Here is a 22749-nt window from a genome sequence, read left to right as displayed (position 1 = left end):
ACACACACACACACACACACACACACACACACACACACACACACACACCACACACACAAACCCAATATTGCTGTTCTCTAGGGTTTCCATGAAGGGTGAAAAAAGTATTAGTGTGGATATTTGGTGCCTTTAGAACATGATAGAATGCAAAATATGAAACAATTCCAAGTTCACAAACACTGGTAACCATGACACATCCAGATGCGAAGCCAATCCTCGCACCTCAGACCCGGTGCTCTAGGCTTAGCTTCCATGCCTCAGAAATCTCATGCTTTTCTCCCACCTCCCTCCTCCATCCCCAAGGAAGTGTGGGACCTCAGGGTTCAGCGAGCAAGCGAGCAAGCGCTTCACTTACCTGTTCATTCTCTGAATACGGGTTGTTGAGGACCACAGGGACGTTGCCCTTCCCCCACAGATCATTGAAGACACGGTCATTCTCCCCGCCTAGGGGTGGAGCTTTGTGCGGTTTGCCATCGAGGTCTCTGGAAGGCAAGGTGGCTGGGTGAGAAAGAGTGACAGCAGGATTGTGACCTTGATCTGGGAGTCCTGCAGCTATACAGAACCCCAGCTCACTCCGATCTCTCTGTGTAGCCTGTGGGCCCACGTATCTTCATTAGGAGCCCTCCCCACCCCCAGTGCCACAGGGAAGGCAGTTCCGGGTTCCTGGGCAAAGCTTGGTGTCCATGGCTTCAGAGTGGCTGCCACACTGACTTCATGCACCCTGCCTCTCTCCACTTCCCAGGGCTGAGAATCTGGAAGCCTGCTGGATCTGCCATCATCACCAGTATCGGGTATGCTCTGTACTGTACACCCTGTGTACCCAGGACAGTTAATAATGAGAAAGGCAGGACACGGGATTAGTGGGAGTCCTGCAGGGGAGAGCCAAGACTTACTCAGATCTTGACCAAGGCTTTGGGCTTCTCTGTAAAAAAACAGCTCAGGGGACATAGCAACAAAAACATTATCACTCACATTGGTGACCCAAGTTAGTTAACATTCACCACATGCCAGGCACTCTACGTGTGATTCATGAGTGTGTGCACGGAAGACCATGTGGAGGTCAGAGGTGAGCCTCCGGTGCTGTTCCTTGGGAGACATCCAGCTTGCTTCATGGGTCTCACAAAGGTCTAGAGATCATGACTTGAGAGGACTGCAGAATACAAAGCTCCATGCCCCTGCCTCTGCGTCTTCAGTGCAAGGGAGCCCTCCTTTAGGTGGATTCTCGGAACCCAATCCCAGGTCCTCATATTTGCAAGGCAAACATTGTACAAGCTGAAAGGTCACCTGACCCCTTTATGAATGTTTGACTCATTTGACCCTTGAGACAGTCCGTAGGGTGGGAGTGAGGATTAGCTACCATGGTTATCAGCACATGCTTATAGATGGTACAGGCAAGAAGATGTGCGGGGTTATACAGGTTAGAGCTACTATCAGCTCCACGGAGTCCAGGACAAAGAAGGAGATGAGTTTCCTACCATGCCTGTGGGCAATTATCTTGGCTGGGTCAACTCATATGGAAAGACCCATCTTGACCGAGGGCAGGGCTGTTCCCAGGGATTACAGACTGTAAAAATGTAAAGAAAATGAGCTGAACCCCAGTACCCACCACTCCCTGCTTCCTGACCATTCACACAGTGTGTCCAGCTGCCTCCAGCTCCTGCTGCCTTGACACTCCCGCCATGATGGATTGCACCCTACATCTGTGAATGACAGAAACCCTTCCTCGCTGTAGGTTCTTCCTATCACATTGTTTTATCCTGACTGTGGAAGAATAATTGATCCAGGGCCAAGGTCCCCTGGTGGCGAGTGGTAAGGCCACAGCTTCCAGCCTGCTGCTTACGTTTATGGTAAGTAACTGTAGAGGCCGCCAGGATCGTGTTTGTTCTCTACCGCTGTCTCTACTCTCAATCCCATCAGAAATAAACCTCTAGCTTTCCCTCCTGCTCAGCACTAACACCACTAATGCCAGTGACACACTCACTGTCACCATCATGATCTTTGCCACATCCTCACCGTCACTATCACCAGGAACATCGTCACCCAAATCATCATCACGATCACCATAACCATCCTCACTATAACTATCCTCATTATAACCATCCTCACCATAACCAACATCACCATCATAACCACCATCACTATCATGACCACCTCCATCATGATAATCATTGCTACCCAAACCTTCACCATCTCTATTGTCTTCATCATCACCACGGTCACCATCATGACCATCATCGCTACCCAAACCGTCACCGTCACTATCATCTTCACCATCACCACGGTCACCATCACCATCACGACCACCATCATCACCACTATTGTTACTATAACCGTCAACATCATGATCCCCGTGACCATCACCACCATCATTTTCCTTGCCCGCTGTGACTACCACAGCTACCACCAGCATCATCGCAGTAAGACTCACACAAGAAAGCTGGGGTCCAGAGAGGATGCCATTAGCTCAAGTCACACTCCTCAATCACAGGCTTGTGCTTCACTCCAGAAGACAATCTCCTGCCCATGAAGCCCCATTGCCTCCCTGCCCTGTCTTCTGACCAGCCGTCTTAGGGTTTAACTGTTGTGAACAGACACCATGACCAAGACAACTCTTTGAAGGAGAACATTTAATTGGGGCTGGCTTACAGGTTCAGAGGTTCAGTTCATTATCATCAAGGCAGGAGCATGGCAGCATAAGGCCACTAGAAGACTGTCTCTCATGTGGTTAGGAGAAGGGTCTCTTTGCTCACTCCCACAGTGACACACTTCCTCCAACAAGGCCACACCTACTCCAACAAGGCCATAATAGCGCCACTCTCTGGGCCAAGCATATTCAAACCACCACACCAGCCCAGGCCGAGGCTCTGTCAGCAAGGTCCTATAGGGTAGCCAGCCTCGGAGAAGACTGAACCATACCAGGGTCACCTCTTGTTCTTTCTTGTGAGGGCTGCTTCTCTGCTCACCCTGTAATGTTGACCCTGCATCCAATTGCCATTGTACTGCATTGTCACTCCAGGTCCCCAACTTCAGGCCACTCTGCCACTTTGTGTCCCTCCTGGGTATTGGTCCTAGGCATTGGAGGGGGAGGTTGTTCTTATCTAGGTCTGTGTTACCTTCCCACCTTTGGGGACTCCTCTCTTCCCCAGTCTGCATGGGTTGTCATCTGAAGTGAAGCAGAAGCAGGAGCTGAGACCCTGTTCTGGGTGCATTGCCCCGTCCACTGATCTGATGGGGCTAGCCTACCCCATCTTGCTGGGCTCCTCCCCATCCCTCTGGCTCATGTTGCAGCCGCTTCCGTCCTTCTGCTGGGTGAGGATTGCATCATTACAGGGAACATTCTGTCTCGCCCTCTTTAAAATGTCACCAAACCGTCCCTGGAGTGGTTCTCGATGGCCAGCGTTTCCCCAGTCAACGGATTACCTGCGCAGCAATTAACTAGGGAAAGGACTGTAGAGCACCCGCTTCAAATGTCACTCAGCTCCATTTCGGCTCTGTCGTGCCTGAGCTGACAGCGTCACGTGATCACAAATGGGGCCTCAGCAGACAGGGGAGGAGGTTAATGCATTTGGGGACATCGATAATGTGCCAGGTACTTGTACACAGTTACTTCATCCCTCTTCAGCAGCCGTTCTCGGCTCTTGGTTTCAAATGAGAGAGCAGAGCCCAGAGGGACAATGGCATTCCCCAGAGACCTACAGCCTGAAGCTGAGCAGGAGTGCGGGACACTAGATCTGAGTGATGGCTGCTAATTCACATCCCTCCTGTGATTAAAAATAACAGGGCGGAGGGAGGGGCAGGACAGACAAGTCAAGACACTTAGATCCTCAGCTACAGAGCTACAGGTGACAGAGGCAGATCCCCAGCTTTTGTGAGGCCCGTCACCCAGGCAACTCTGAGGTGGCTCATCTTGTGACCCTGCAGGAAGAAGCTCAAGGGTTTAACATCTATCTTTTATGGTTTCCTTCCTTCCTTCCTTCCTTCCTTCCTTCCTTCCTTCCTTCCTTCCTTTCCTCTTTCCTTTCTTCCTTCCTTTCCTCCTTCCTTCCTTCCTTTCCTCTTTCCTTCCTTCCTTCCTTTCCTCCTTCCTCCCTTCCTTCCTTCTTTCCCTCTTTCCCTCCTTCCTTCCTTCTTTCCTTCCTTCCTCCCTCCTTCCCCTCCCTACCTCCTTCCATTATGAACACCTTTGTTTGAAGAATGCATCTGGGTGGTTTGGCTAATACACGCTGGATTTTAGAGTCACGTGTGATCAGCAGGGAGTGGGCATTTTTTAGTACGTAGCCCAGGGAAGATCAGGGCTGAGCTGTCCGATTTCCATGCACGCAGGACAAATTCTGGAGTAGACCCTCCCCACCCCCTGATTCACAGCCAATGGGAGGAGGCTGGGGAGGACCTAGTGAACCCTAGAGGTTCACCTGTATGGTGGGGGCTCCTGGATCGTCCCATGGTGTCTGCTCACAGTGGCATGCATGTAGCATGCCATACTGGGGACTAGGCAGAACTAGGTCTGACCTTTGGCTTTGTTCGTTAAGCCAGGCAAGTCTGGACATGGAACCAACTCTAGTGTGCCCTTTGTCACTTGAGAGTTAACAACAGCCTGGACCCTCCTGGTACTCAGCTGAGGGTACCTGCTAGTGACTCTCCTACCTTCTTGCTCCTTCCTTCATAGCCATATTAGATAGGACAAAGGGACTTGTAGTCCTTCAGGGTCTTTGTCCCCATCCAGGCAATGCCTGTACCATCTGGTACGGACCACACATGGCCCCAAGACACCTCAGAAGTACAAGTTCTATGTAGTTAGAATCTCATTAATTCTCAACTCTGATCTTCACTCTCCCCTCTTCTCTGCTCTCAGCCTAGAGATGGCTGCACTCATCCTTCGAAGTATGTGGGATAGCCACCTCTGCTGTCCACTACGTGAGAGGTCCCGTGTGCCTGGCATGCAGTCAGCACAAACGAGACACTCACTCCGATGATAATTCCTGAACAGCGAAGGGAGCTGCAGCACAGAGAGATTAGGCCACTTGTCCAAGATCACACAGCCAGAGAGAGAAGCTTGCTAAAGCTGGTTTTGGCTCTTGGCATAGCTGGGTGTCCTGGGGAACAGAGATATTACATGGAGGACCCTGACGGTATATCTGGCTAGACCACGTACTCATGAAGAGTTGTTGTATTTTATCTTTTAAATTTCACTGAATTTAAAAAGTTTGTGGGTGTGATGTGATGTGTGTGTGTGTGTGTGTGTGACATCATGTGTACCTGTCAGCAAGCACCTTTACGGGTCCCACCATCTTGCCAGACCCAGAACTTTTTATTTAGATGCTAGACAATCCCAGTCAATGAGGTCAGCACTCTAACTCTATCTGCTGGGCAAACACAGGCATGCTGGTGGCTTTTTATTATTTTCCCACTAAAGAACAAACACTGAATCAGGGAGCAGTTGTCTTGTGACTTCTGGGAAGGCTGACTGGATGACTTTATTTTGCCACCACTCTAGTCCAGGGCCTGCCAGGCTGCCTTGAGTCACCTCGATGCAGTTGAAACTATCTGGGCCTTAACTGTTGAAGTTTTGAGCCAGAGACTTCCCTTCGGTGAGGTCTGCCCTAGGCCTTGAGGGTTGTTGGGCTTTGTGCCCGTCTTCTACACCTACCCGTTGACTGTAACAGCACCACACCTCACGATGACACTCAGAGATCTCTGTGGACACTCAGCGAGGTGCCCACATAAAGCATCGAATGAGCACCCCTGAAACCTTCACACAGCCTTGACCAGGTCCTCAGCAGAGGGTACGTGGGAATCAGGTCCATATTCTCTCACAGAACAGACAGGTAGCCTGGTCTGGCTCCTCAGAAAGCTCCCGTGGCTGTCCGCTGGCCAAGCCCGAGGACCTGGCAGGGAGCAGGTGTATCCAGGCCTGTGTGTCAGGCTCAGGGAAGATAGAGGCAGATACCAGACGATGCGGTTGCTACAGAGCAGCTGGCCTTGGCAGAAAGCCTGCCCCAGCTTTCCATGGACAAGTTGGCTAAGTTATTCCCATCCTCCTTGCCCTGTGCCAACAGCTCTTTGTTGCTTCTCCTTCCAGTCTCAGGTGCTGGGGGCCAAGTTAATACAAAGACTACGTTTATGGAGGTGGGATATGGAGGTCTTGGCCAAGCTTTCCCCTTCGCTTTATCAGGGTGCTGTCACCCTGGTGGGGAGGTCTTATTAAAAATGAGGAGGTGTTTCTTTTTTCTTGAGATAGGCCTAGGCTGCCTTTGAACTCACTGTGTAGTCAAGGATGGCCTCGAACTTGTGAGCCTCCTGCTCTTCCTCCTGGGAGAGGATTACGGTTGTAGGTCATCAACCCTGGTTTACACGGTGCTAGGATTGAAACAAGGGCCTTGTGCATGCTAGGCAAACATTCTCTCCCCTAGCCCTGCTTTTTTATTTTTTTGAGACAGTCTTACTGTATAGCCCAGGCTGGCTTTGAACTTGCCATTTCTCCTGCCTCAGTTTTCCAGATGTTAAGACCATAGATATGAACTACCAGGGTAGGCTGTTGCTTTTGGGAACAGGACTCCTTTAAGGAACTCTGAAACTGGGAATAGACGCGGGGCTCACCATGACTCTATGGACACCCCCAAACTGGGCAGGACCCTTAAATCCATACCTGCAAGAGGAAGTAGGTAACAAATTGGGGGGTGTGGGCTGGGTTTGCATACTGGGGGACAGGAGAACTCTTATTGCCCAGACCCAGCATCTGTGCTGTCCCACTTGGACATGGTATGTGTTAACAGTCAGCCATATTTGCTACTCAGCACAGGCCCCCTCAGTATCCCTGGATTCTACATCTCTGAAAACAGACGGCTTTGGAGAGTAAGGCCAGAGGCATAAAGCTTGCAAGCATGAGGATCCAAGCTGCTCCTATGTACCTCAGTATTCACACAGAAAGCTCCTCCCACCATGTACCCTTCGTTCCTTGAAGCCTTCCTTCATCTCTTTGAACTCCTCACCCTGGTCCCTGCCTCAGGACCTCTGTTTCCGGTGTGCCCTCCTGCCAGGGTCGCCCCTCCCTGCCTTTCACATGACTGGCACCTCTGTCTTCCCCATGTAACATCCTCCTCACCCTGAGCTACTTCCCCCCCAAATCTCTGGCCTATTTCCTCCCTGGCATGAGTCACCGGGAGAGATGACAGCAAATGTCTATTTGTCTATTCTTCACGTCTCCGATGTGACTGGGGAGAGGAGAGCTTCCTCGCCGAGTCCCCAGCTCTGAGAGCAGAAATCAGGGGCAAGACTATGCTTGCTCAAAACTTCACTGCATAGAAGGCGTCGAGAAGCCCACTGGGGACAGGTCAATTTGGGGGAGGCAGACATGTTTGAGTTCTTCCGTAACTCATTCAGGGTGAAGGGCTGAGTGTCCAAGTGACGAGACAGAAAGGGGACAAGGCAGGAGGCGTGCCCAGGGAAGGACAGATTGGGGAAGACATGAGTGTCTGATGAGGGGAGAAATGGAAGTCGCTCTGGGTTGTTGGCATGGAAGTTTGTGGAAGAGACCTCTCAGCTGTTTACAATGTGTGTCCACTCAGGCAGCCTGGAGCCAGCCTTGCTGAGGGTCTCTGTGTGTGTGTGTGCGTGTGTCTGTGTGTATACACATGCACACACGAGCACACACATGTATGTGAAGGTCAAAGGCCAATTTGTTGAAACAGGGTCTCTCCCTGTTGTTGAATTCTCCAATTAAGCAGGACTGGGTGATCAGCAAACTGCACAGGATTAGCTCCGTCTCCCTAGGACTTGTGGGTGCCTGAGATCTGAACGCAGGTCCTCGTGTTACAGAGCCATCGCTCCAGCTCACTCCTGGCCACTTTTACGACGAACCAATGCTACTTAGCTATGCAGACACAGGCTGACCAGCTCGCCCTGTTACAGGAAGAACAGACCTGGGATCCCGACTCTTCCATGGTGACGGATGGGGTGTTGGGAAGCTCACAGGATCCATCAGACAGACTTCCATTACTTGTGCAAGCCCTCCTTCTCATCTTGAAGGATGACAGGTCTTGGTCATCTTGATCTACATTAATGACTCTGAGCCAGAGGAACTGCAGGGTCTCAGTTTCCCTTCCTTTCAAACTTAGATGAAAATATTCTGATAGCTTCAAACACCCAGAGGCTAGTAGCCAAACACCCCACAGGCAAGTGGGTCATCTATGAGGCATCAGAGCACAGCCCTGGGCTCGAGTCTGGTCTGGGTGCTCGCTAGCTGTGTGGCCTGGGATAAAGGACAGACAGTCTTCCATCCTTGCTTTTGATATCATAGAAATGGGGCACTTTAAGAAACAAGAGAGATTGACTTGATGTTAGCACGGGGTCTGCCTCCCTGGGAGTGGCCAGCAGAGATGGACACGAAACAAAAAAGTTCTCCAACTCAGGTTTGTCACAGAGCCAGGGGGTGGACAGGTGGGTCTGAAGGCTGCCCTTCCCCAACAAGCTGCTTCTTTTGGTCCTTTCCCTCCAGACACCTATTGAGAGGCCTGTCAGTTACAAGCAGGGCTGTGTGACCCTTGTTAAGTGGCTTTACCTCTCTGAGCCTCGGTTGGTTCATTTACAGAAGTTGGCTGAAGCCACGTGCCCTACTTCTATGGCAGAATCTACATGACCTCCGAAGAGAGGGACTCACAGAGAGCCTTGCAAAAGGGTATAAGGGGGGCGGGTTGGTTATCTGATCAGGGCCAGGATGGCCGGCTGTTCCAGATGGATGCTGGATCGGGGACCTTGGCCTCCTTAGAACCATGCCTCAGGGTAGCAAGCTGAGCAACCTGGATATCCTCTGATACTTTATTTAAAGTGACCGCTCTCAAATGCAGGAGGTACTAAGACTCTGGGGTTACCACCTCCCTTTCAGCACTTCTTGGGGCCACCTGGCTTCTGGGGTGAGGAGATGGGACTGTCTCTTAGAGAGACATGTTTTATTTGGTTCCAGAAACCCCTAGTGATGGAAGAGGGAACTTAGTCTACTCATAACAGGAATGAAGAACCACAGAGCTGAGACAGGCAGCATCCTGAACTAGCAAGTGACTGCTGCTCCCCGTGGCCTTAGGAACCACTTGCTAGTTGAGTGTACCCTGGATGTGGGATCTGGGCAGGTTCCCTCACTGTCTCCCAAGTGGCTTAGGGTGGCGACCATTCATCTAGCCTCCATGTCACCGGTTTCAACCCTCATTCTCAAGCAGTATCTGGTCAGGGAGGTCACTGGGGATGCCAGATAGTCCCCAGTGCTGTGTGCACTGCGGTGATGGTCTCAGGGACGCCAGTGTGAGATGGACCCCAAGGACAATGTGACTTTGGACTTTGAGTTCCTAATTCAGGACACCGACTTTGGGGTTCGATTTCAGCCCTCAGGAGGCTGCATGGCAGTGGGTGGGGACACCTTGGGCTGTAGCTCTCTGAATTCAGAGGTGCTCCTTGCATTGTGGAGGTGGTACCATCTGGAGACAGAAGGACCTGCCATGCCAAGGACAAGACCCACCTAAGGACAAAGGGTCTCAATAACCACACGGCAGGCAGGAGCTTTTGGACCCTGTCTTATGCATACCGACAACTTTCATCTTGTAGGTGTGAGCCGACACAACTGGGCACGTCGAACGAAGCCAGACTGGTCTGTCGTCCCGTTGGGAATCGCTCATTTCGGAAAATTGTGTCACAAACGATGACACCACCCATGGTACTTGAGACACCAAGCGGACACAGCTATGTCTGTTTATATCTATCTGACGCTCCTGTGTGTGAAGTTCAGGGTCCAGGCATACACCTCTGACCTGCTGGCTGAGGTCCCTCATGTGCACCGATACTGCTGATGGCTGGCTCTCTCCTTAGGAGGCTGGCACTGTCCCTTATACTGTAAGTAGGACTGTAACGTCTGAAATAAGGGAAATATCTAAGAAAATCAAGTAGGGTCAGGCCGTATCAACCATACGCTAGCTTCAGGCTAGGACAGTGGACAAGGTGCCACATGAGAATGAGCCACCAAGCTAAGGGAGTAGGTGTCCTTAAGAAATGTACCTGTCCCTTAGAACCCATTCCTGTGGGTGGCTTCCCAGGGCTCTAAGCCTTCCAGGGTGGCTTTCCCTTAAACCTCAGCTTACCTATGACTTTTGTCTAAGCCATTGCTGAATTCACATGCAAGGTGGATCTGGGTAGCCAGGGGGGAGGACTGTAACGGGAGAGAGTTTGTTCAGAGCCATTCTCAAGTCAGAAAAATGGGTGTGCGGCAATGTCCCATGTCACCCTGCCCGTGCCTCCTTGAAGAGAGGCAGGTGATAGTTTCTATGGAATGGAGTGTATGCTTCTTTTACTGTCCCCCTTGCCCCATAACTGCACTAGTACCCCCTCTTCTGGACGGCCGCCATGCTTATCCCTAGACCACTAATGCCACGCCAAGAACCTTATATTCTGTGTGACAACTTTGTATTCTTCTGTGTCACGGGAGAGACAGGGTCATGTTAGCCACCTGGTGGGGAGGACCCAGCACCCACTGTGGGTCTTCTAGGGGGTGAACCCACATCATATAGGGCTCAGGAGTACAAGTGTGCTTGAAAGAAAACCCAAGGGGTTCTTGCACCCACAGACTCAGACCCAGTTACAAATCGCAGTCAGAGGCATGAAACATTGAACTGGCTGATGCTGGCAGAGTGGGGTGGGCTTTAGGGTTTGACGGCAGAAGAGGCAGGGGGAATTCCCTAATTGCTGGGCACACAATGCTCGCCCAGGGCCAGCTGCTCTCCTCTCCCTCAGAAGGAGCTGGCATCGCCCACAGTTTGGTCAGATCCCTTCCACCAGTGATCCCAAAAGCAGGAGTTTGGGGCAACAGGAGGGGACATTCCTAGTACTTTAGAATCTACCCCCCAAGGCACAACACTGAAGACTGTGGTTTATGGGTGTTGCAACTAATTCTGGGTTCCTTTCCCCTCTTTGGAAGTCTCCCTTGTCCTCTACTGACCACAGAATGTGAAACAGGGGTCAGAGTTCAGCTCTTCCCTGCTCACAGTATGAGCTACGTGCCTAGAGAGCTCTGTGCACATGCCTTAAGTCCCTCTAAGGCTACCTCCATCTCCCCGGACCCTGGTCATGACACATCTTTCCCACCTTACGGGACTCTGGGAATACATACATGGGACATACATACATGGGACAAACATGTAAAGACATAGTTCCCTGGACCATGGTCATTAATGCGTAGCAAGGGCTGCATCCTCAAATGGTGGCTCACTCACCATGTGTGACTGGAATTTTCAGGGAGAGATAAGATGGTAGCCAAGCCATGTGGGTGGGTGGGGAGGCTGGCTCCCGGACTGCCGGTTGGAGCCCCCACACGTACGCCTACGCACAAGCACACACTTGCACACCTGTGTAGCTTACCTGTCCACCTGGATTCCTGTGTCTTTCATCTCTGCTTTGGCTGGTCCCCCTCTGCTTACTGCTGTGCCCCCACTGTTGAGGATGCTCAGTATGGGTTCAATCTCTTTGAGCAGTTCATCCTGTTCCCCGCTGTCCTGGAGGTTGGCCTTGGCATTTTTCATTGTGGGGTCAATGGCCACACCATTAGCCTGGGAGACTGAGCCAGCTCCCTGTCCACGGCCTTGGGTATGCTGAGGTCCGTTACCGGGACCTGTGACCCTGTCTACTGCTAATGGCTGGTCTTTGCTGGCTGACGGCTGGTGAGACAGATCGACGGCTTTGGCGGGGGGACCCAGGGGCTGGGTCACCCGGATGGTCTTGGGGGTTCCATCCCCTGTGAAAGTGGTCTCTAGATGCGTGGTGAAGCCCTCAGGGCCTCTCAGAATGAGGACCACATGGGTCTCGGAGGCGATGCCCCTGAGAACCTCCAGGGCACTGTCATAGCTGAGGTCTACCAGGGGCCGGTCGTTGACGGCGAGAATGATATCTCCAGCTTGGATAAGGCCACTCTGCTCGGCGGCACCTCCTCGAATCAGGTCCGAGATGATCACGGGAGGCTTATTGACCCGTTCCTTCACCAGAAAGCCCAGACCTCCCACTTTGCGTTTGAAGAGACGGACAGAAATGACGTTGGGTTGGATCTGCTGAACCCCAAATGTGTGCTCTTCCATGGTATCGGTGTCCTTCAGAAGACCTCCAAGCGAAGATGACTCCTACAAGGAACCTGAGCTACTCCGGGGCAAGAGCCAGCTGCAGAGTTTCTGTCGCCTCTGTCTTTGACGTCAACTTGACGTCACCTGCTCATTGCCGTTCAGCCTTGGGTGGCATGATCTCATGTGTCCCCGCCCCCTTCCTTATTCTCTGAGGAAGTCAAGGTTGACCAGGCAGATGTCAGGAGCAGCGACGGGATGTGTCCCTAAGCAACAGGTCAGGAAGACCGGAGGCTCGCTGTGTCTGCTGACTGTGACACACAAACATGGGAACTAGTCTCTGGGCATCTTGGTCACCAGCTTTTCAGATGCAGAGGTGATGTTGGGGCTCCAACCTGGAGCTGAGCAGAAGGGAGATGAAAATGGATGAGAAGAGAAAGAGAGGAGTAGGCACCAAATACCTCAGAGCTAGGATGGAAAACCCTGAGTCACAGATACCTGGGAACCTTGAAGCCAAGCCTGAAGCATGGCTGGTCTACTTTTTCAGTTAGAGGTGGTCACCTGGCTTTATCCCCGAGACCAAAGCTCTCAAAGGCCAAAGAGCCTCCTTGGGGGACACCACAGCTAACACAGCCAGGCAACCCCAGAGACTCAAAGGTAAGAAGCCTCAGCCTCTTAACTTTCCCACTGAGGGAGCCACTGCTCCAACTGTTATTGTCCCTGGTGTCCCAGGTTTTGCAAACATTTTTCCATTCACAGTTCAGAATCTCCTCTGGCACCGACCTCTGGGCTCCCCACCCTGGAACCTCCCTCATCAACCTCTGCACGGAGAATAAAAATACTACTGGGCAGATTTGGATGCTGTATTTCACGGTATCATGGATGGAAGAGTCCAACTAACCCTGACAGCCATTTCTTCACCATTAGCTCATTTTCATTTCAAAAAATAGACACATCGCCCATCACCATGTTACGTACGAACGCTTTCAACACCCAAGAGCTAGGACCACGCAAAGCTCGAATACATTTGCCCTCCACATAACACATGAAACACCCCAGTGAGGGAATGTGAGGGAGACAGGCCACAGCTCTCTGGGCTTAACAATGGCATATAACATGTTCAATCAATATTCACTAGTGGGAAAGGAAAAAAAAAGCAAAGTGAAGACTAACGCGGCAGTTTCTGAATACTTTCATTCTCCACAGTTACTTCCCCTCGTTTGATGTGCACGGAAACCCAGCCCTACACCTGAAGCCCGACTTGAAAGAGGGCTCAGTGCCTTGTCCAAGGTCATGCGGAGTGGATAGAGGAGGGATAGGCCAGCTTCGATTTCAAGTCTGAACTTTGAAAGTTACCTGCGGATTACGCTCCATGTATATGTTTATATGTCCACCTTTACTTCTTTAAAACGTGGTCAGTTTTCAAACTATCAGTTGTCCCAAATGTAGGGATTTGGGTTTGGGGTGCCAAAAGCCAACACGGACCAAGCTGTGGGTTGGTGGTAACAGTTTAGACCAGGTAAGTTTGGGGAATTGTGTGTCAGGGAGGCTGTGGGCTGTGACAGGTGACCCTCTGTGGTGAGTGGTTGGGGGATGGGTATGGGGCGGTGGGGTGGGGGATGGGCATGGGGCTGTGGGGGGATGGGAGATGGATGGGGTGGGTAGGGGATGGGTGGGGGTGGATGAGGGATGGGTGGGGGGTGGGTGGGAGGTCTGCAAGCCAATCTTTTCATCCATTTCTCTCCTCCCCTCCAAAGCCCCAGTTCTCCCTGTATCCCTAGACTGCTTCTTACAGTATCCCCACCATGCCTTCGCACAAGGAGGGACACCCACCCATCTGCCCTCATGACTAACAAGCTGAAGCGCCTTGCTTTTCCCATTTCTGCAACTTCCCAGGGCCACCCCGAAGGCTGAGTCAGGTGACACAAGTGCTCACTGCCTCTGAGAACAGGGGTTGACTGCAAAGGCCCCACCTGCTTTCAGAGGAGGCTCCCTCTCCCCTCAACACCAGGGTCCCTTGAAGGAGGCTGGTTAGTGTTTTTGCAGCTTGTATTATGTAACCCCACCAGCCGCTCTGTGTGGGTTGGGGAGTAACGAATCCCTGGCCCAGCCCAGGCTGTCTCCATCTGGTGCTGCTCTGTGTGTGTGTTTCTGTGTATTCAAGCATCGCCCTCATGCTGTGGCATTTCTCTGCTGTGTGTGGCCCGCGTGTCAGCAGCCTGAGTGTTTTTTAGCATCTTGCTGCCCGGGTTCCGGTTTGCAGAGAAAAGCACCCAAGACCACCAAGCCCTTCCTTGTCTAGGAAGATGGCTTCACTCTCGTTTCCTTAGCTTTTCATAAGCTCTTGGTCTTCCAGGAACCAAGCCACAGCCATAGGTGGAGACAGCTGGGGCTCTAAAGCTTTGACCAGGGTCCGCATTTGCTTCTGGGCTCCATCCTTTAATGGAGGAAGGGTCTGGAAGGGGCGGCAAGGACTCTACGCTCATTTGTTACAAATGCTGGCTTAGGTTAGACCTTAGTAAAGGAGAGAGCATAGCCTTGACCTTTGTGGGCCTTGCTTAAAAGAGAAATGTTAGTATCAGGCTCCAAATCCAGTGACATCACATCTAGGCGACCCTCACATCGTTGCCAAGGCAATCACCATACATTCCCAGAATCCACCTGGCTACCTCCCACCTTCACCTGGGAGAGGCTACGTCACTGTCCATATAAAACAGACAGAACCCTCTGACCTCTCTCTCTTCTTCCATCTTCTTCCTCTTCTTCTCCCCCCCCTCCCCACAATCTTTGCCCTATCTCCTGAATAAACCCCACTTGGAACCGTTTGGTCTGGTGTAGTCTGTTCTAAGCCGCGGGCAGACGTATTTCAAGAACAACCAGAAACAAAATGTTACAACAGTGTGTTACAATGTCATCCGTCTTCAGCCATGCTCGGCTTGGCCTCTGTCTCCGCTGACTTCTGGAAATAAGTGAGCCTCTTGGATGAAGCTTGAGAAGCTAGGATCTATCCTCTTCTTCCTCCCTCCCTCTCCCCATCCTTCCCTCCTTCCTCCCTCTTCCCTCCCTCCCTCCTTCCCTTCCTCTTTCCCTCCTCCCTCCCTCCCTCCTCCCTTTCCTTCCTTCCTTCATGTGGTACTGGGAACGGAACCCAGGGCTTCGTGTATACTAGATGACATCCCCAACCTTCTGAATTTTTATTTTGAGACAGGGTCTGGTGAAGTCTCCCAGACTGAGCTTTAACTCACTCTGCAGTTCAGGGAGGCCTTGAACTTGCTCTCCTCCTGCCTCAGCCTCTTGAGGAGCTGTGATTACTGCCTGAGCCGCTCCTCCCAGCATCTGTCACAGTCTTAACCCTATAGCGCTCTGGGTCTCCTTTTATCCATCAAAAAAGCCACTCGCATCTTCTGTCATGATCTGGTCTTATCCTGATCAGGGCCAAAGTCAAGGGTCAAGTTGCAGGTAGATGTTCATAGAGATACTTATTTGTCCCACTTTGCAAACATCCAGTCCCCTGGGTCTCGAAGAAACTGGCTAAAGTGCTTCCTGGCTCTGTCTGTGTTTCGGAGCGGGCTCCTTATTTCCCCTGAGCCTCAGTTCCCTCATCTGTAAAATGGATTCCTAGTAGCAGCCACCCCACCGATCGATTAACCCGGAGAATTCAATGGCACAGAACACAATGGGGCAGTGATGCCCCAGAGCGGCTTGTGGCTCAGAAAATCTGGTCTCTGGTTATTATTATGTTACGTGATGATTTGGGCCCCCTAGGTTTTAATCAGTATGTGGGTTTTTTTTTCCTGCTCTATCAGTGTCTTTTTGTGTCAATCTCTAAGGGGATCCTAGGACAGTCCCCTGCAGATGATACTAAGGACTGTGGTCACTGTGAAAACACCATCTGCAGGGAGATAGAAGCTAGGCTGAATGGTCTGTCAGGTTGTCTCTATACTCTGGAACTGATATTTCTAACAAATCTCAACACATACGCACACACACACATACACACACACATGCACACATACACAGAGTACATACCATGGAAACCACACTTGGACGTGACTCTCTGTTGAGCATTTTGCTTGTTCTCCGAGTTTCTTTCCTTTACCTTGCTCTGAGGAAATAAGTGGCTGACCGTCGGAGGCGGCAGCCAGAGAGAAACAGGCAGCCAAAGCAGGGCGTGTCGGACGCCACCTCCTTGTTGCGTGACCTTGGGCGGGCAGCTCTGTGCCCTGGGCCTCATTTCCACAATGGGAGGAATGGGGAGAGTGGGAGCTCTTGGCTAGGAAAGGTGCCACGCCCTCTGCATGGGATTTGAAGCTTTCGGCTTCCAGAGGAATAAAGGCTCACTCAGGCTCTTGAGTGTCCTGTGTGTGTTATTTTTCTGGTTTCGGTGGTGATGCCTTGTTTTTGGGAAGGTTAAGCTTTACTCTCTGTTCGGGTAAGTTATCACTAGACTCTTATGAGGATGAGAGGGAAGGGAGACTCCGAGGAAGTTTAACAGTCAGGGTTAGACCCAGTCTGAATGCCCTGTCTCAGACACAATGGCACCCCGTCTCTTCTCCACTGCAGTCTCCCATTTCAGCCCAGTGCTGATCAAGATCATGGCCAGGGGAATATACACTGCTCTCAGGGAGGCATCGTTTGTCTGGCTTGTTGGGATTTTCCATTTCTAGACTGGCGGGAAGAAGAACCATTGAGAGTCCCTATGTAGCTCGTCCACTGAAACACAGGGTCTGGTGAATCCAGTGGACAGCGGGGAGCACATTCAGTGTTGTGAACTCAGATTGAAATGTAGGTATCTGAAGTTCCCAGGAAGAAGAGGGGAGTGAGGAGGGAGGGAGGGAGAGAGAAAGAGAAGGAGGAAGGGAGAGAGAGAGAAAGAGAGGGAGGGAGGGAGGGAGAGAGAAAGAGAGGGAGGGAGAGAGAGAGAGAGAGAGAGAGAGAGAGAGAGAGAGAGAGAGAGACCTTCTCTGTGTTAAAGGTCTACAGGCTGAAGAACTGAGGATCTGAAGAGTTGGAATGTTACACATCAGAGTCAAAGCATCTCTTCAGTGCCTTTGACAGTTGCCTGTCCCCCACCCCCATGTTGGACCCAGTGTCCCTGTGACTATCAAAACTTTTAAAAAGTATTCTTAGCCAGCCACTGGCTCCACAGGTCTGGAAGGTAAGGATGTCACCACATGACATCTGTAGCAGAGTCTCCCCAGCTTTGCTGTGACCCTCCACCTGTGCCCTCACCCATGAGTCCAGTGAAGAGTTTTAGACTCTTCTGCTCTGTAGCTAATACAACATCATGTAGCTCCTCTCCAGGGCAGAACATGGAACATGGGGAACCTGAATCTCTCTCTCTATTCCCAAGCCCTGCACACTCACATTTGGCTCCAAAATAAATTCTCTCGTACTCTCTTTGGGGTGAGGTTTGTGGCTTTCCATTCACCAGCCATATTCGTCGGTGGTGAGCCACATGGCCCCAGCTGGCAGCTGCTCGCTGTATGTTGGGTAAGTAGAAGTATGAAAGTGGCTACTGTTAGCTGTCTGACTGTCTATCTCTCTACCTATCTTAATATATAATATTTTTGGGGTGCTAAGGATGGGACCTAGAGCCACGGGTGTGCACGCAGGGAAGGTGCCGTCCCACTGAACTGAGAACTCTTCTCTGTCATTACGTGATTACCACAAAGCTGACTAATTTACCATAACTCTTAAGGCATTGCCCTCGGACAACGTGGGTCTAAACTGTGTTAGGCCTGTGAGAGGCTCAGCGGGTAAAAGCACCTGTCACCAAATGACGACCCGAGTTTAATCCCCACACCATGCCTGATGACCCCACTTTCAATCCCTACAACCCACACAGTGGAAGGAGAGATCGAAGCCTTGAAGTTGACTTCTAACCTTTACATCTGGCTGTGGTAAGCATGCCCATTTGATGAATCAATAAATGTTAGTTAGGTCCCTGGAGTCTCCCCTCTCTCTTGCCCGCTGAGAATCTACTCAAGACTTAGCTGAGCACAGGCAGAGGCAGGAGTGAGAAGACAGTGTTACACGGGAGAGGTCAGTACAGGTGTGTCCTGGACTAATAGTCCAGCACCCATGTCAGTCAGATCGTCCCATCTTCCCAGGCTCTGCAAATCAGAGGTCAGTGGGCATGCCCTTGTCACTAAACACTGTTCCTCGTCCTGGGATACCAGATCACTGAGGTTCTGACCACAGACATACTATATTTTAGATGAACGGTTATTAAAAAAAACAAAACCTAGCCTGCGAGCTTGCATCTGTTTGAACTTTACAAGGTCACAAGGTCGCTCTCTGCCCGGTGCCACAGCCTTGTGGACATCTCCCTCCAAACCTTCTTAAAAACAGATTCCCAGTGCCTAAGTCTTAAAAAAGGCACAACAAGACACATTCACCCTCTATACAAACAAAAGACAAAAAAGCGGTGCCCCCTTTAAACAATACCCCAAACCATCAACTTCCGTAGTCTCTTGAGTCACTAATTTGTAGCCTTTAAGGACCCAAGTTGAAAGGATCTCTTCCCACGCCAGCCAGCCAGAGCCCCGAACCTGCCACGCCCCTCCAAGTCAGCAGGGTGTGCTGGCGCCCTGTGCCTTGGGGATCCCAGAGTCTTTGGGTCCTACAGTGAATCCCCAGGCAACCATAGGACACCCCCCGCCCCCGGTTGGCAGCTGCAGCCCGCTGAGGCTGACTTGGACTTTCTCAGATTAAATCCACAGCTGAGAAGGAAGAGTTTCAGCTCTGAGTCAGGACAGACGAAGATTGTAGAAGCCTGACCCCGATGGCCGGGGGACCCTGGGACTGGGTCTTCTCTTACGTTCTTGCTTGGTACAGACTCTTTTAATATTTGACAATATTGGCCCCTCAATTTCAATTGTACATGGCTTTTTTGATGTGGCTAGTGAGAATTTGGATGTCTTCCTTCAGATAAACCATATAGGATGTCAATAAACACACACACAGGTAGACGTGCACACAGGAACACACACACACACGTGTAAACACATATATGCATAAATACGCATGTGCATATGTACACATACATAGATTCATGCACGCATACAAACATACACATGCCTGACGACCTATTGATAAGCCAAGGAACAGTAAACATGCCCTGTGGTGCTGCGTCATTCTGAGCTGGCGTTAAGCTAGGGTGAGGCTGATCTGTAAGGATGGATCAGGCTAGCCCTCAGTAATACTATCACGCTGATAAACATCAAAGGGTCCTCTGGAATCCAGTCTGTTTACCCACAGATCAGCGCAGCTCTCTGGCCTCATCAGAGATGGTTCTTGGTGCAGTGGATGCGGTTAGTGCGAAAACCTGGTCAAAGTGCAGATTAAGCTCAACCACAAGCGGGATATCCAGGTCACTCCCCACACCAACCCAGGTTCAGGGAACATCACGGAGGGGAATGTGGAAGGAGTGTAAGAACCAGGGGATGGGGAACTGCAGTGAACCATGTGTCCTGTACAGGACAGGGCTGTTGCACCCGGGAACTCACACAAGCTGTGCCTGGCTGTACAAGATCAAGCCAGTCAGCGGTCCAGCACCTAATGACAATTAATGGCTCCTGGAAGAGTCAGTTTTCTTTAAGGGTGTGGCTCCAGATAGGTTGACCATGCTCCAGGGAATGGCCTAACATCCAGGAGGATGTGGGTCGCGCAAGTTGGAGTCAATGGGTTATTAAAAGAGAGAGGTAGGGAGGACAGGAGATTGGGGGTTGGGTAGGGAGGTGGGGGCTGATCTGGGAGGAATTAGGATGAATCTGATCAAAATACGTTGTATAAAGTTCTCAAAGAACAAAAGTATCTTTAAAAGGATTCATGAGGATTGAATGACATTCAGGATATATTATTCTACCAGGCAGTGGTGGCGCACGCCTTTTAATCCCAGCACTCAGAAAGCAGAGGCAGGCAGATCTCTGAGTTCGAGGCCAGCTTGGTCTACAGAGTGAGTTCCAGGACAGCCAGGGCTACACAGAGAAACCCTGTCTCAAACACCATCATCATTATCATCAGTATCATCATCATCAGTATCATCATCATCACCATCATCATCATCGCCATCATCTATTGTTCCATTTAAAATGCCATGTGGACCATACTAACATAGGAGAATTACTTATATATCTGATTTACTGTCCACATTTCCATAGGAGCTTTGACGTATACCAGTTATTTCTGGAGACGTTCCCAGGCCCTTGGAATCGGTACTTGCTTCTCGGAAAGGTGTTAAGATTTGGGTAATGAGTGGGAACCTTCCTTTTTGGATATCCTTTCATACTTGATTATGGATGAACTATTTTGCTTATTTAATTATTAGTTCGATTTCTGTTTTTGTTTTTTTTTTAACATCAATTTCCCCAATCGGGACAAGGCCTTTGAAGCCAGGCTGTCTCGACTTGGCTTTGTGACGGTGGGAAACTTACACAGTGTCTCTGACTCAGTGTCATCATCTGTAGAGATGACTATGGTGCTGACATCAATCTGTGTGGATCGACAGAGATGAGTGTCATTAGGGTCTACGCTTTTTCTAACGTGCCATAGACTAGGGCGTATACTTCCCTTATCCTTCCATGTGGATGAGTCTGACTGTTGACTGTTTATCTTTCTACTGAGAGCCTTTGGTATGTTGTTCAGGGCACTTGGGTACTGTGGATGTATACATTGATTCTGATTCCCAGGAGAGTGAGTGTTATGTCCCCAGGGGACCAGCTCCTCCTTGGGATGTACCAAGAATCAAGAATGCTGGGATGTCCAGCCTGAGAGATACAGGTAGAGACATGCAAGCCCCCAGAACTCGGTGGTAAGCCAGAACTGTGAAGAAGGGGTGGAAAAGTCAGTCTACCACCCCGGGCGAGCTACAGGGAGGGCTCTGTCCTCATGCTGGAAGAAATGAGTGGAGTCACAGATCTTTCATCTTGGCTTGGCCTCACAAAACTCAATTACCGGAGCTAGCTCAGCCACCTGTGTGCTACGACATTCATCACGATGACAGAAAGTTCCAGAGTTCAGAGTGAGGCCCTTTCTACTTCCTCCTGCTCATCTCTCACCCTGGCTGGGCCTGCTCCGCCACTGGGTAGAGGTCAAAGCAGTGAATCTGGAGCCAGAAAGACAAGAACTTGGGACCCGGGTCTACTTTCTGCTGACTTCAGATTCCTCGTCTGTGACGTGGGACTGTTGTTAGGCACCGTCAATAAATTACGGGAGAAAATTAAGTGGGTGTGTGCCCAGGGAAGAAGGGCTACATGGGACTCGTGTGTACCATTCTCGACGGTCACCATTAGAGTCGCTTTAGGTTAGTCAAGACACACGGAATTGAATGCCCCAGAACTATTCACAGCAGCCAGGGAACACAGCCAGTGAGGGAAGCCATCAATAGTTGAGTAGATTTTTTGAAAAAACAGTGGGGTATGTGTAACAGAGTTTCTTTCTTTGTAAAGAATGAAATTGCATTTGTAAAGGATGTATTCCTCTCCCCCCATGGAACTGGAGATGACCAGCAACATTGTTACCATGTTAGATGAACTCAGAAACACAGGTAAGGGCTGAAGTGTACCATGAGTCTAGGCCATTCTGGGTGACTCAGTGAGGTTCTGTCTCAAAAAAAAAAAAAAAATCAGAAAAGGAAAAAAAGGAGGGGCTGCATATTTTCTCTACGTGAAATCTAGATTTAGACAGTTTCAGGATCTCGAAGTAGAGAGGGGGCTGTGTTGGGGCAGGGAGGAATTGGCAAAAGAGACGGGAATGTGGGGTGGTTGTAAGCAAACCACACTAAGTACACAGAGCAAACTGTCATAACGAAGCCTATTACTCTGTACAGTGGTTAAAAACACCTTTTGGGCTTTACTCTGACAGTGATGGTGGACCTCAGAGATACCATGTGGGCTGTGGTGAGATTCTGATTTTATAAACATTGTTCTGGCTGCTGCTACTGGCTGGAAGATTGAAGGAAACCCCAGGTTGCCCACGGGAGCCCAGGCAGGAGGCATTCCAGGTACTGGGTGGTCAGCACTGGGTGGTGACAGTTGGGGAGCGAGGAGGAAGACAGGATGCAGAGAGGAGGAGAAGGAGGAAGAAGAGGAGGAGGAAGGTGAGTTCTGGATCTGTGGGGACTGGTGGGACAGAGGGCTGAGGGAGACGGCAGCATCCTCAGAGATCTCTCCACTTCAGTTTGCCAGAGGTGAGGTAGGGAATCTCTTCCTAGAGGAACACAGGCTGTGTGATGGAAGAAAATTCTAGCAATGAGCAGAGGTCATTTGCAGAATTGTGCTTCCCACGTCCTGATGTATGGTTTAACTGTGGTCTGTAGGATTGTGATCAGTCAACAGTTTGTGATCCTTGACTCCCACTGTTCCGAGAGCCCATGGGGATGACAGACATATCCTGGATTTGGCTTATTCTCCGGCGTTTCTCCTGTCTGGCAGATTGATGTTAAGTCAGTCATCTAACCGTTTGACTCTTGATTGCCTTGTGAAATGATAAAGGTACTCAGAAGCGGTTCCTGACGCTTTTGAAAAGATTTGAGAAGATGGATACTTGCAGAAAATGCTTTGTAAGTGGTCATGTTGATGGTACGGACACTGTGGGGCCCTTCTCTTTAGAAGGACGTTAAGGATGATGTGCCCCAAATTGCAGCTGAGGGTTAACCCGAGAC

The 22749-nt window shown here is 50.6% G+C and overlaps 1 protein-coding gene across 1 annotated transcript in view; it reads right to left on the bottom strand.

Moving 5' to 3' along the window:
- Nos1 (nitric oxide synthase 1) overlaps positions 1-12209 on the bottom strand; it is an 87799-nt gene extending 75590 nt beyond the window's left edge. Inside the window, exons 1-2 of the mRNA XM_028765459.1 lie at positions 11395-12209; positions 356-482 (exon numbers count right to left, since the gene is read on the bottom strand). Coding sequence (XP_028621292.1) covers positions 356-482; positions 11395-12104 — 837 coding nt within the window. The 5' untranslated portion in view covers positions 12105-12209. The remainder of the gene's footprint in view (positions 1-355; positions 483-11394) is intronic.
- Positions 12210-22749: the final 10540 nt, after the last annotated feature.

This window comes from Grammomys surdaster, unplaced genomic scaffold (assembly GCF_004785775.1).
Source record: "Grammomys surdaster isolate TR1022 unplaced genomic scaffold, NIH_TR_1.0 164, whole genome shotgun sequence".
In the NCBI taxonomy this organism is placed as follows: domain Eukaryota; kingdom Metazoa; phylum Chordata; class Mammalia; order Rodentia; family Muridae; genus Grammomys; species Grammomys surdaster.
This window is presented reverse-complemented; position numbering and strand designations above follow the sequence as displayed.